Source organism: Amblyraja radiata, chromosome 14 (genome assembly GCF_010909765.2).
Source record: "Amblyraja radiata isolate CabotCenter1 chromosome 14, sAmbRad1.1.pri, whole genome shotgun sequence".
NCBI lineage: Eukaryota > Metazoa > Chordata > Chondrichthyes > Rajiformes > Rajidae > Amblyraja > Amblyraja radiata.
Window position 1 is genome coordinate 53,077,148 of NC_045969.1, and position 14,498 is coordinate 53,091,645.

General features: G+C 42.5%; 1 protein-coding gene across 2 annotated transcripts in view; it reads left to right on the top strand.

Moving 5' to 3' along the window:
• Positions 1–14,498, top strand: part of LOC116980779 (E3 ubiquitin-protein ligase DZIP3-like) — an 87,866-nt gene that overhangs the window by 55,330 nt on the left and 18,038 nt on the right. For both annotated transcript variants that reach the window (XM_033033363.1, XM_033033364.1), the window contains 4 exons: positions 3,752–3,912; positions 5,896–5,949; positions 6,417–6,566; positions 8,869–9,008. In XM_033033363.1, the coding sequence (XP_032889254.1) occupies positions 3,752–3,912; positions 5,896–5,949; positions 6,417–6,566; positions 8,869–9,008 (505 nt within the window). The remainder of the gene's footprint in view (positions 1–3,751; positions 3,913–5,895; positions 5,950–6,416; positions 6,567–8,868; positions 9,009–14,498) is intronic.

The following is a 14,498-nucleotide window of genomic DNA, read 5'->3' on the forward strand; positions in this document are numbered from 1 at the left end:
CCAATTGAGCATGCCTTTTATATGCTGAAGAGAAAACTGGGGGACTAGCCCCCAAAACAAGCATAAGCTAAAGATGGCTGCAATACAGGCCTGACAGCATCACCAAAGAAGACACCCAGCAACTGGTGATGTCCATGAATCGCAGACTTCAAGCAGTCATTGCATGCAAAGGATATGCAACAAAATACATGTCATTGCTGTGTCCCAAACATTATGGTTCCCTGAATTGGGGGGACGATGTATGAACACTGCTGTAATTTCTCCATGATGGAACCAAAATGTATAAAAATGGCCTTTATTAAAATCTGACCATGTGCACTTTAATCACATGTGATTTTTTCTATTACAAATCTCAAGTTGTGGAGTACAGAGGCAAATAAATAAATGATGGGTCTTTGTCCCCAACATTATAGAGGGCACTATTTGTAGTTTCAGGATGAAGCCATCTGACATTGCTTTGTTCAAAATTCTGACATGAGAGCAACCTTTGTTTCTCGGCACTTATTATTTCACCTGCAGTCATTGTAAACTTTTAGTGCACATGCTGAAAATTGTACATTATGAACATTTAAATTTGAACCACAGAGATAAGTGCTGCTATTACTGTGCACTTTCCATTGAGGGAAAATTGCTGTTCACACGAGGGAATATAAACAGCATTTCAGATTGGTGGCTGCATTATAAATGCTCCATAAGTTATGGATTTTTTTTGTGTTTCCATTTATGTTTGAAAATTATTTAAAAGGATACTTTAATTTTCTGTGGTTTCTGTGAAGAACAAGTTGTAAATTTGCAAATGTTTCTAATCTGTAGAGTGTGATTATTTCACAGTAATGTTGCAGGTTATCAGATGTGAAGGAGCTAATGTATTTTCACCATAGATGGTGCCAACTCTTTCGAAGTTGAGCAGGAGGGGCTAAGTATTTAATATTCGGTTTCCCATTCATCATCAAAATGACTGTTAAGTGCTTGTGGAGTTTATTTCCATGTAGCTGCTTTAGTAGCATTTACCCATAATGAGAAGAATTCGTCATTTTGAGCATGTTCTATTTGCATTTGTGTGATTACATTGAGATTCCCTGCCATGTTTGCATCTCACAGTGTGTATTTAAGTTTTATTTCAAGAGTTAGAATTGGGGAGGGCTAGCTACCTGAAAAACCTTCATCAGATCTACAAAGTCACAGCTATTTTCTCAGCTCTAGTTAAAAATGGTGCTTTGCTCTATCTACAAAATGATAGCCGGGAATGAAAAACTATTCTATCTATCTGAACTCATTTGCAAAATAACAGATACCATATGTAAAATGTATGTAAAATTCTAAGGCCACAAATGACCACAGCCTCGGCAGAATAGTAGATAAACGTGGAAAAGAGAGCTCAATCTTTCCTTTATTTTGACTATCTCCGAATATTTTGCCCTATTTGCATAGAAAATATACATGCCAGCCAATCCCAGTGCATTAATTTCAATTCCAGTTTTAATTCTATTTCTTTCTACAGATATGTCTATTTTGGGCATTTCTCAGACTTGTTGCCGATATTTGATTCTCTGCATCGTCATGTTTCTACTTTTCACACGAGCTTCTAACCAGTACAGTAGTGATCACGGATACCTGGGTATCACGGGAATAGCTGTGCAAAACCCATATTGAAGGGAGCCTCATTTTAATCATATACAGAAGCATAAGTTATAAACTGGGCTTGTCAAAGGCATGATTGTACCCAGTTATATCTCTATTACCATGAGCTAAACCATGCAAAGGCCTGCCAGCATTTTCTTCCTTAATTACCATCAGTACAATCTTTTCTAATCAGAAATTATGTGGATGATCAAATTCTGATCCCATTCATTAATAACCTGACTCAAGCAGTGCAGTTTGCCTGGGAATTCTGCTGTGCTGCTGAGATACTCATAGGGTTCAGCGACCCAGTGGAATATCCCAGAACTTCTGATAGCAGATGCCGGCAGCAGCAATCTCCAGAGTCTCCCAGCCTTTGCCTCCAGGTTCAACGTTTGTTGGGCTTCAGTCACCCAAGATGGGTCTAGCTATGACATTGAAGTAGACCGAGAGTAAAGATATAGTTCAATGGTGCTTTATATGCATAAGCACTAGAGCTCAGAAAATCAGGAGTGCAGGATTTCAGTCAACAAAGCAGTCAATCATAAGGTTGTGATTATAATTTGTAAGAAACTCTACCTGTGGCAACATTCATGTGTGGTTTAAGGGTATGAAGTTCACCATAAATTGCATGGTTATCTTATCAGGCGCCTTATTTATTGTGCTTGGACTAGCCTGAGAATTCCTGCGACCCCTTCCCCCTTGTCCCCACTCCTCCTTCTCCACTATCAGTTTCACAGCCCTCACCCCAACAGCATCAGTATAAAAATCAGGTGGGACAGCCTTTAAGGCACAGAACCAGCATGACATAGGATGGTTGGCAACTCCACCTGGCTGGTCTTCCCCGAACACCGACTGCCTTCCCACTCTCAGCAGAGGCATTTGTACCGTTACATCATAAGCACCACAACCACGCAGCGAGGTTTTATTCCACCCTGTAAATAAACAATGAGAATTGCTTACTTCTTTCAGCTTGTAACTTTTTTCCTAATTCTTTGCACGTCCACTTATTAAATAATTGTATCTTCAGATATTATACCAGAATCTACAATTTCCAGTATGAAGTGATGTGATGCAGCATTTAGATACCTTATTGATTGCCCAGAGATTATTTCATTTAAGAATTAATGATTTTTAAATATATTGCTTTAGCTGACACCTGATTGGTATGAATCCTGATGAAAATGCTCAAAATGATACCAGTGCGTCCTGAAAGATCCCTTTTGCAATATAAGTCTCTATTTTCCAATATCCATCAAAAAGGCCAAAAGGGACTTCCGCTCAAAGCTGGAGGATGGGGCGGATGTTCGGCAACTGTGGCAGGGCTTGAATGCCATCACCTCTTACAAGGCAAATTCAGGAGGCAGCTCAAGCGACAGTGAAGCATCACTCCCTGAAGAGCTCAATGTGTTCTATGCATGCTTTGATAGGGAGAACACTGATGGTGTTACTGTCACAGTCACAGAGGCCGATGTCAGAAGATCCCTCGGGGTGAACGCTCGGAAAGCGCCTGTACCTGATGGTATACCCGGTCGAGTTCTCAAAACCTGTGCTGACCAACTGGCTGGGGTTTTTGCGGACATTTTCAATCTCTCACTGCTGAGGTCTGAGGTTCCCTCCTGCTTTAAGAGGGCATCAATAATACCGGGTGCCCACGAAGAGTAAGGTGACGTGCTCAATGACTATCGACCTGTGGCACTAACGTCCGTGGTGGTATTCTGGACCCAACAGTAGCTTCGACCACCCACAGTTCTGGTCCCACTCTGGCCTCACGCTGACCCTGCTGGGCGGACCCTGCCAAAGAATGAGTTCACAACGGAAACATGTATTCTGCTTCGTTCTCAAACTAAATTTTCATACAAAAAAATCGTATCAATTTAATGGTTAAAAAAGTCAATAATTTTAAACAAATAAATTGAATGGTAAGGATGAGGCAAGTCTCGTCTTTATCAGCTGCTGGAGATAATGAATGGAAATAGCTGAAAGGTGTAGATTGTATTGTATTCAATTTATTGTCATTTGCCAAGTGTAAACATTTGCATGAGGCATTGGAATGTAAATGCCCAACCAATGAAATATAGTTTTAATCTTTTTTATGTATTTTTTCATTTATTTCTCCAATACTGTTTAGCTTTGAAATCTGTGCAGAATAATTTAACAAGCACACCTGATCCTGAGAATAATCAGAAAGTCCCTGGACCTGATCTTGTTCCTGCTGCTTCTCCAGCTGAATCCTGCAACTCCAAAGAGAGAAGTGAAGATGAGTCTGAAAATGAATCTAGCCATTTGGAGGTAAGTCGCACATAGTTCAAATGTTACTTGCATGCGCATTTTAAAGAACAGTACTTGCAAAGGTGATATGAGGAACTGCAGATGCTGGAAGCTTGAGTGAAATACAAAGTGCTGGAGGAACTCAGTAGGTCAGGCAGCATCAGTGTTGGGAATGAACAGACAACATTTCAGGTCGGGGCCCTTCTTCAGGGTAGTTGCAAGGAGGCTTATACAAGTACATTATTTTTAACCAAAGTATGTTACTTCACATCTATTCACAGATTAACAAAATGTTCTATTGTTGGAAATGGTGTGGAAGATTATTTTTAAGGCTTAGCATGTTATAGATCAAGTCAAGTCAAGTTTATTGGAGTTGCAGGATTCAGCTGGGAGGTTGGGCAGAGCAATGTCAAATGGAATGTAATACTGAAGTGCTAAGTAATGCATTTTTGAAGGTCCAAGATGGTAGTATATGGAAGGGGTCTCAGGAGTGTTAATGTACAAAAGGACCTGGAGGTACAAGTCCATAGAACCCTTCATCGGCCATGGCATAGAATATACGGTCAGGGACACCATGTTATAACTTTTTAAAACGTTGGTTAGGTAACACCTTAGTTCTGGTCACCACACTGTCAGAGGGATATGATTGTGCTGGAGGAGCTGCAGAGGAGATTCACTAGGATGTTTTCTGGATTGTAGCTGATTTTATTTTCCATGCAGTGGACGAGGTTCAGGTATACAACATTATTTGGGGGAGTAGAGAGGTACATGGTAAGAATCCTTTTCCATTGGTGGGATTGACTAAGGCAGCTTGGCACAGCTATACATTGAGAAGTAGCGGTTTAGTGTAATCTGTGGGAGAATATGTTCATGGAATGATTGTAATCTGGAATGAGCTGCCAGAGGAGGTGTAAGCAGGTATCCTCACTGCATTGAAGATGAGTCTCTGCTCCAAGGCAGAGACCAAATGCAGATACATGGTGCCAGTACAGATATGAACATTCGTTGTGTGATTGTGGTGGGCCGAGCGGCCTGAACCTGTTCTGAACTCTGACAAAACCAGTGGCTGAGACAATGCAGGCTGCCTCTGGGTAAAGCAGGTTCTGTTTTTACAGACATCCACAAGCTGAGATTGTCCATAAATTGGAAGCATCAGAATCACATGTGACAGATCAGAAAGAACAATTACTAAAAGTGAAGAGAGAGGAAGTGAGATCTGCCATTCACAGGAACAAATGTAGGTACACAAGACTACTTAATTTAGAAATTTGGGAGCTTGTTGGATGAACAGGTGTCCATGTAGTGGGGACAACCTACATATTGAAATACACAATGGTGTAGGTGAGTGAAATTGGTGTCATATGTAGAAAGATTTGAATACCAAATTGTACATGCAAATATCAGGCTCTTCTTAACCTGCTGACTAACTTGCCGGTGAGATAGTTTTTATTAACAATTCCAAGTTGGTGCAAAAATGTCAGCAAGCTTTCTCTTTACCTACTTGATCATTCTGCGATGTCATTGTTTACCTGCCTGACACCAGTCTCCTGAATAAGACATTCTATTCCGAAGAAGGGTTTCGGCCCGAAACGTTGCCTATTTCCTTCGCTCCATAGATGCTGCCGCACCCGCTGAGTTTCTCCAGCACTTTTGTCTACATTCTATTCTGAGTCTGGCATGGGATGTCAAAGGAAAAGATTCAAGAAAGCCTCCTTGAAAAAATATAATATTCCCGCCGAGATTTGGGAATCCCTGTCTCGTAAGTACTGAGAATAGAGAAGGAGAATTTAGGATAGCACGGAAAACCTAATCCATGTATTTGGAGCACATAGAAACCCAGCATAAATGGTGAAAGGAACATAGCACAAAATATTCACTCACACAACCTGCCACATTTATGGCGGAGTCTGCAGGATCCTGGTCTTTTCAATCGATTCAATCCCATAGCAGGATCTAGAAAAATATTCTGCTGTTCTCTCACATATTATTCTATTTTGTTTGCAGGTTTTGAACGGAATGGTTAATGCATATGTCAACACTGATGACGTTAATTTCAAGGTACCCTAATTATTTATTACAGTATTGAATTCTTATTAGTCTTTTCTCTTCTCTCCACAACAGTAAACTATCTAGTTATCATGGAGTTTTATTCTTCAGCTCTGTGTTTTAATTCCTCTTAGATTGACGTGCTGAAATTTCCTCCCCTTGGGCTCTGCAGGATATTAGATCAGTGGTTTCAACTCAGTTCATACTAGAAATGAGTGCAGCACCAAAGTGCCCATATTTTGCCACCTGCAGTCAGAGAGGCTGGTGAGCAAGAAGCAGAAGACAAAATATGCACATATAATCCAACTGTTTTTCTCTTATTCTTAAGACGACCTTATTTTTCCATGTGATCAGAAATAGGCATTTAAATCCAATCTGTTTAGATGCTGTGTTAATTATGTACTGTGTCATGTATTCTAAAAAAACGGCTGAAATCTGACGTGTTTCTGTTACATGAAGTTCTATTTTCATTTCGGTAGGAGACTTTCAAAAGAATAGAGGCAGAGAGGATTGAATTGATTCATTGCATTGAAGATCTACGTGACAGCTGCAAGCAAATCGAAAATGAAAGCTATCTTGATATCAAAGCCTGGAAACAAAGAATTCAAGAGCGAGAGAAAGAAAATGCGGTGAGTGCCCCTTACATTCGCCATTGAAACAAAAAGGGGCAAGAGACAATATTGCAATGCAAATGCAATGCAGCCCATTGAATTTATAATTAAAGTACAATGGGCTGCAGCACTACTTTAGGATAAGGAAGGAAAACACGGGATACTTAAACAGTCGCCCAATTTTTGAAACCTCATGGATATGCCATGGGAATGCCTTCCACTGCAGCTACTAATCATCAATAAGATTGTTGTAAATTATGAAATTCTTGATGAGTAAAAACCCAATTTTGAGCACATCTAATAATTTTAAATATATTTTGCAATAAAATGAGCTCTTTATATCTCTGATATTAAAGTACAACAAAAAGCGCTAAAGGGCCTGTCCCACTGTACGAGGTAATTCAAGAGTTCTCCCGAGTTTTTAAAAAATCGAACTCGTGGTAAGTACGTAGCGGGTACGTTGGAGCTCGTGGATGTCCCGTAGCGGCTCGTAATGCTAACGACAGGTACTCGGGAAATGCGGTAACTCGTGAAGTTTTTTCAGCACTGTGAAAAATGTCCACGAGAGCCCCGAGTGCCTACGAACGGCTATTACCGTAATTCTCCGAGTTCGAATCGGGAAACTTGGGAGAACTCTTGAATTGCCTCGTACAGTGGGACAGGCCCTTCTGATGTTGTTATTTAGGAGACGCACCTCTCTGTGGAGTACAGAGATATCCCCAGCTTCACAGTACTGAATACTGAGAGAGGAGATTGAAACAAAACCTCTTGCTGACCTTCAATCCCTGATAGTTCTTGGGACCTGACCATGCTGGTGAATGCCAGCGGTTCTTGTTGCATTCTTGTTGATTGTCAAGTGCAGATATTTAAAAGATACAGGCAGATTCAGGACACCTAACCTCTGGTTGATCTACTGCTGAACTCACTGTGTGGATTTGAGTTAGATCCCTGTGTTAAGATCAGCAACCTGATTGATTTTAATGGGTGTTGTAGGGTTGTGATTTAGGAGGCAAAAGAAAGGTAATTTCCTTTATGAATCATTTCAATTCAGTTAGTTCATTATTTTTAATTATTCATAAGTGCTTTTAGATGTTTTATACGTGTTATTAAAAATGCAAAGAATTTAAGTGCTCTAATTATATACCACTCTTTTATGGCTTTTGAATTTATATCAAACATACTTAACTGAGCTCCACTTTCACTGCTGGGAAAGCAGAAAAAGTGATTTCATGTGCATGGCCGAGATCTGCAGAGTTTTAGATGGACAAGGGCAGAGGATTAACGGTGATCTCAGTGAATGTAAGAGCGAGCTCATGAGGCATTATGAGGTTATATCGTTCAGTTTATTTCAAACCTTGTGTGGCGTGTAGACATCCAAAGTGCAGCACAGTTAATCATACGTTTTGTAGTGTCATTAATTTGTAATGAAACAGAAAATATGGACACGGGCCAAATGGTGGTTTGACATTGTTGGTAGAAGGAGCAATTTGAAGAATTAATGCTTTATAGTCACATGTGACAAGTCACAGTGAAATTCTTTGCTTGCATACACAAAGTTTGCGAATAGCCGCCGTACCCTTGCGCTTGGTCCCCCTTTGTTCTTCACCCCACCCCCTCCCTCATGGCAGTCCCCCTACGCCCGGTTCCCATTCGTCTTCCTCCTCTCCCACGCTAGGTCCTTCTTTGTTCATTCCCCCGACAGCGACGTCCTCACTTCCACGTGTCTATCGGCCGGCGCCATCATCGACCGCTTCACCGACCGCTCCATTCCTCTCCGGACACGTGCGTGGCGCCGACCCAGGCCCAGCCATGGGCTCCACCGACCCAGGCACCGATGGCCGTGGGCTTCGTCGACCTGCGAGGCACGGGCTCCAACCTCGACTTCTCAGCAGCGCCTCCAGAAGGCATCAGGTGGATCGGTTTTTCCCAATCGTGAGGGGATAGATTCAACATTAGTTTAGTGAGCTGGATTTTACATATAGGAAGACAGCAGGCCCATGTGGAACCACCGACTGGAGTGGAGGTGTTGGCATATTCCAGACTCAAGCAACACAGAAGGAGGTGTTCATGAATCATTATTCATGAATACAAGATCAGCATTCTTCTCCATTGGTGGAAAGTTCAATAAGGGTCATCATGTAACCCATCTGAGATCAGATTCTTGCCTCCTACAGCTCCTTGTTAGTGCTTTAGTTAATTTTCCTTCCTCCATTTGCTATTTACTGTTAAATTCCTGGACAAACATATTTTGTTTGTAAATTTCACATTACAATAAGAAATTGTTTCAGAAATTAACTGAATTTTTTACTCCATCCTGCAGGGCCTCCAGCAAGAAATTTTCGGTATCAAACATCAACTCCAGGAAGAATCTAACAGGGTAGTTCAGGATCAGAAAAATCATCAAACGCAATTACTGAAAGTCAAGGAATTAATTAAAGTCAAAAAAGCTCAATGTGAAAGGTACTGCAATAGTTCTAATCCCTTACAGCCATGAATCAGTTCATAAAAACATCTATGCTTATTATAGAGATGTCTCTTGATTTTGTGTTACTTTCCCCTATCTCCACCCCCCCTCTACTCACTTTGATCCATGCTTATGCAAAGCAAACATATTATTCATGAATACAAGATCAGCATTCTTCTCCACCTCCCTGCAAACATCTAAAGGTGTCAAATATGCTGTCAGATCTTGTAGTTGCTTATATTTTTGTTTGCAATTCATAATTACACAAGCAAAAATACTGCAGCCAATAATCAGCAGTTCGATACTTGAGCATTACTTTATTTCAAAGATAGTGAAATATTTTGCCAATTGCGAGCGGTGCGAGGGGGGAAGTGAATACAGAGGTCAAAGTGCTGTATATGAATGTGCGAAGTATAAGGAATAAAATGGACGAGCTTGCGGCTCAGTTAGAAACTGGCAGCTATGATGTTGTGGGAATTACTGAGACATGGCTGCAAGAGGGCCAGGGCTGAGAACTGAATATTCAAGGGTATACCTCGTATCGAAAAGACAGACAAGTGCGCAGAGGGGATGGGGTTGCTCTGTGGTGAGGAATTAAATTCAGTCCCTTGCAAGGGGTGACATTGAAACAGGTGATGTGGAGTCAGTATGGATAGAACTAAGGAATTGTAAGGGTAAAAAGACCCTAATGGGACTAATCTACAGGCCCCCAAACAGTAGCCTGGACATAGGGCGCAAGTTGAATGGGGAGTTAAAATTGGCCTGTAGCAAAAGTAATGCTGTGGTTGTTATGGGAGATTTCAACATGCAGGTAGACTGGAACTGGTTGGTACTGGACCCCAAGAAAGGGACTTTGTAAAGTGCCTCCGTGATGGATTCTTAGAACAACTTGTATTGGAGTCTACCAGGGATTCAGATTCTAGATTAAATCTTTATTGTCATTGTGCAGTGTACAGTACAGAGACAACGAAATGCAGTTAGCATCTCACCCAGAAGAGCGAACATAGAATAATGGAACAGCAATATATATATATGTACATACATTAGCAATAGTGCCATTTTTCTGGGGGAAGGAGTGTCCGGGGGGGGGGGGGGGGGGGGGGGGGGGGGTGACTGCCAATCACCAAGGTGCAGAGTTAAGTTGTGTAACAGTCTCAGGGAAGAAGCTGTTCCTGAACCTGCTGGTCCAGCAACTCCCTGAGCACCTCCCGGATGGTAGGAGGGTAACAGTCTGTGGCTGGGGTGAGAGCAGTCCTTGACGATGCTGCACGCCCTTCGCAGACATCGCTTGCCCTGGACAGACTCAATAGAGGGGAGTGAGGAACCGGTGATGCGTTGGGCAGTTTTCACCACCCTCTGCAGTGCTTTCCGGTCGGAGACAGAGCAGTTGCCATACCATACTGTGATACAGTTGGTAAGGATGCTCTCGATGGTGCAACGGTAGAAGTTCACCAGAATCTGAGGAGACAGGTGGACCTTCTTTAGTCTCCTCAGGAAGAAGAGACGCTAGTGAGCCTTCATGACTAGTGTTGAGGTATTGTGGATCCAAGAGAGGTCATCAGAGATGTTGACCCCCCAGAAACCTGAAGCTGGAAACATGTTCCACCTCCGTCCCATTAATATGGATGGGGGTGTGTGTGCCACCCCTAGACCTTCTGTAGTCCACAATGAGCTCCTTGGTCTTCTTGGAGTTAAGGGCCAGGTTGTTGTCAGCGCACCATGCTGCTAGGAGCTGGACCTCCTCCCTCTTGGCCGACTCATCGTTGTCGCTGATGAGGCCAATCACCGTTGTATCATCTGCATACTTGATGATGGTGTTAGTACCATGTACAGGTGTGCAGTCGTAGGTGAAGAGGGAGTAGAGGAGGGGGCTCAGCACACAGCCCTGTGGAACACCGGTGTTCAGGGTGAGGGTTGAAGAGGTGTGAATGAATGAATGAATGAATGAATACGTTTATTGTCATTGCACAATACTGTGCAACGAAATTCCATTACATCTCCGGTTGAAAAAAATACAAACACGACAACCATTAACACATATGTACACTTATTAGTAAATAATAAATAGGTATTTTAAAAGAATTTAAAAGAATTTAAAAGAATTTGGCGGCATTTCTTGGAATTACATTTTGCTTCCCCAGCGTTCTCTGTTGGAATTTAGCTCTTTTATCGCACATGGGTGTCTGACCTAACAGACTGGGGTCTGTTAGTTAGAAAGTCCAGTATCCAGTTGCAGAGGGAGGGGTCGATGCCCAGGTTACCGAGTTTGGTGCTCAGTTGCAGAGGGGATAATGGTGTTAAATGCTGAGCTATAGTCGATGAACAGTATTCTCACGTAGGTGTCTCTGTTGTCGAGGTGGGAGAGGGCGGAGTGAAGTGCCGTTGAGATGGCATCCTCCGTACTCCTGTTCTTGTGGTAGGCGAACTGATAGGGATCCAGTGTGGGAGGTAGGCAGCCTTTGAGGTGTGCCAGGACCAGCCTCTCGAGGCACTTAGTGATGATGGGAGTAAGTGCAACTGGGCGGAAGTGATTAAGGCTCGCCACAGTGGAGTGTTTTGGCACCGGCACCAGGAGAAGGCAATTCTGGATTTAGTGTTTTGTAATGAACCGGATTTGATAAAGGACCTCGAGGTTACTGAGCCATTAGGAGGTTGTGACCATAACATGGTCAGGTTTAATCTACAATTGGAGAGGGAGAAGGGTAGATCGGAGGTGTCAGTGTTACAGTTGAATAAATGGGACTATGGGACCATGAGGGAGGAGCTGGCCAAAGTTGACTGGAAAGATACACTAGCAGGGATGACAGTGGAACAAAAATGGCAGGTGTTTCTAGGAATAATACAGAAGGTGCAGGATCAGTTCTATCCTGGGAGGAAGAAAGATTCCAAGAGGAGAAATGGGTGACCATGGCTGACAAGGGACGTCAGGGACAGTTTAAAAATTAAAGCGAAGAAGTACAACGTAGCAAAGATGAGCGGGAAGCAAGAGGATTGGGTAATGTTTAAAGAACAACAGAAGATAACCAAAAAGACAATACAGGGAGAAAGGATGAGGTACGAGGGTATGCTAGCCAAGAATATAAAGCAGGATAGTAAAGGCTTCTTTAGGTATGTGAAAAGGAAAAAATTAGTTAAGACCAAAGTTGGATCCTTGAAGACCAAAAAAGGTGAATTTATTATGGGGAACAAGGAAATGGCAGATGAGTTGAACAGGTACTTTGGATCTGTCTTCACCTAAGGAGGACACAAACAATCTTCCTGATATAGTAGTGGCCAGAGGATCTGGGGTGATGGAGGAACTGAAGGAAATCCACATTAGGTAGGAAATGGTGTTGGACAGACTGATGGGACTGAAAGCTGTTTAATCCCCAGGGCCTGGTGGTCTGCATCCCAGGGTACTTAAGGAAGTGGCTCTAGAAATCGTGGATGCATTGGTAATAATTTTCCAATGTTCTATAGACTCAGGATCAGTTCCTGTGGATTGGAGGGTAGCTAATGTTATCCCACTTTTTAAGAAAGGCGGGAGTGAGAAAACTGGGAATTATAGACCAGTTAGCCTGACATCGGTGGTGGGGAAGATGCTGGAGTCAATTATAAAAGATGAATTAGCCGAACATTTGGATAGCAGTAACAGGATCGGTCTGAGTCAGCATGGATTTACGAAGGGGAAATCATGCTTGACTAATCTTCTGGAATTTTTTGAAGATGTAAGAAGGAAAATGGACAAGGGCGAGCCAGTGGATGTAGTGTACCTGGACTTTCAGAAAGCATTTGATAAGGTCCCACATAGGAGAATAGTGGGCAAAATTAGGGCACATGGTATTGGGGGTAGAGTGCTGACATGGATAGAGAAGTGGTTGGCAGACAGGAAACAAAGAGTAGGGATTAACGGGTCCCTTTCAGAATGGCAGGCAGTGACTAGTGAGGTACCGCAAGACTCGGTGCTGGGACCGCAGCTATTTACAATATACATCAGTGATTTGGATGAAGGGATTCAAAGTAACATTAGCAAATTTGCAGATGACACAAAGCTGGGTGGCAGTGTGAACTGTGAGGAGGATGCTATGTGAATGCAGGGTGACTTGGACAGGTTGGGTGAGTGGGCAGACGCATTGCAGATGAAGTTTAATGCGGATAAATGTGAGGTTACCCACTTTGGTAACAAAAACAGGAAGGCAGATTACTATCTAAATGTCGTCAAGTTGGGAAAAACGGAAGTACAATCGGATCTGTGGGTTCTTGTTCATCAGTCTATGAAAGTAAGCATGCAGGTACAGCAGGCAGTGAAGAAACCGAATGGCATGTTGGCCTTTATAACAAGAGGAATCAAATATAGGAGCAAAGAGGTCTTTCTGCAGTTGTACAGAGCCCTAGTGAGACCACACCTGGAGTATTGTGTGCAATTTTGGTCCCACTAATTTGAGGAACGGCATTCTTGCTATTGAGGGAGTGCAGCATAGGTTTACAAGGTTAATTCCCGGGATGGCGAGACTGTCATATGCTGAGAGAATGGAGCAGCTGGGCTTGTACACTCTGGAGTTTAGAAGGATGAGAGGATATCTCATTGAAACATATAAGATTGTTAAGGGTTTGGACACGCTAGAGGCAGGAAACATGTTCCCGATGTTGGGGGAGTCCAGAACCAAGGGCCACAGTTTAAGAATAAGGAGTAAGCCATTTAGAACAGAGACGAGGAAACACTTTTTCTCACAGAGAGTGGTGAGTCTGTGGAATTCTCTGGATGCATTCAAAAGAGAGCTAGATAGGGCTCTTAAAAATAGCGGAGTCAGGGAATATGGGGAGAAGGCAGGAACGGGGTACTGATTGGGGATGATCCGCCCTGATCACATTGAATGGTGGTGCTGGCTCGAAGGGCCGAATGGCCTCCTCCTGCACCTATTGTCTATTGTCTATTTCATCTTTTAGACCATTTTTGGAATCCTTTTGCCGTGACGATAAAAGTTAATGGAATTATCTCAGTTCAGGGTAGTTTCAACAAGAGAAACTGCAGAATAGGATTGTACTCTTTCCAAATTTATATCATATGTTATCAATTAGCGTTCACAGACCAACATTTGATGAGTTGTCATTGATTTTTAACTCATGGCATACGCATCAAATAGTTTGATACTGATACATTATATGTGAATCGAGATTTGCTTAAGGCCCTGTCCCATTTGCGCGTCATTTGTGAATCCCAAAATCCTGAGGCGCCGCGCGTCACTGCCTACGCTATCGCGTGCCATAATGCGTTCATCACGTGCGCGTCATGACGCGTAAATGATGTTGCGTAAATTAAGCGCAAATGACGCCCAAGTGGGACAAATTGTGTCTTGATCTTGTTAATGGTTCCAGGAAGTAGGAAACATGGATATCATCTCTGATTTGAGATAACTGGGTAAAGAAAGAGTAAACATTTTTATTCTTTGAGTAAGCAATTTTATTATTTGAAGTCATTCACATTAGACTAAACACTGGTGATATGC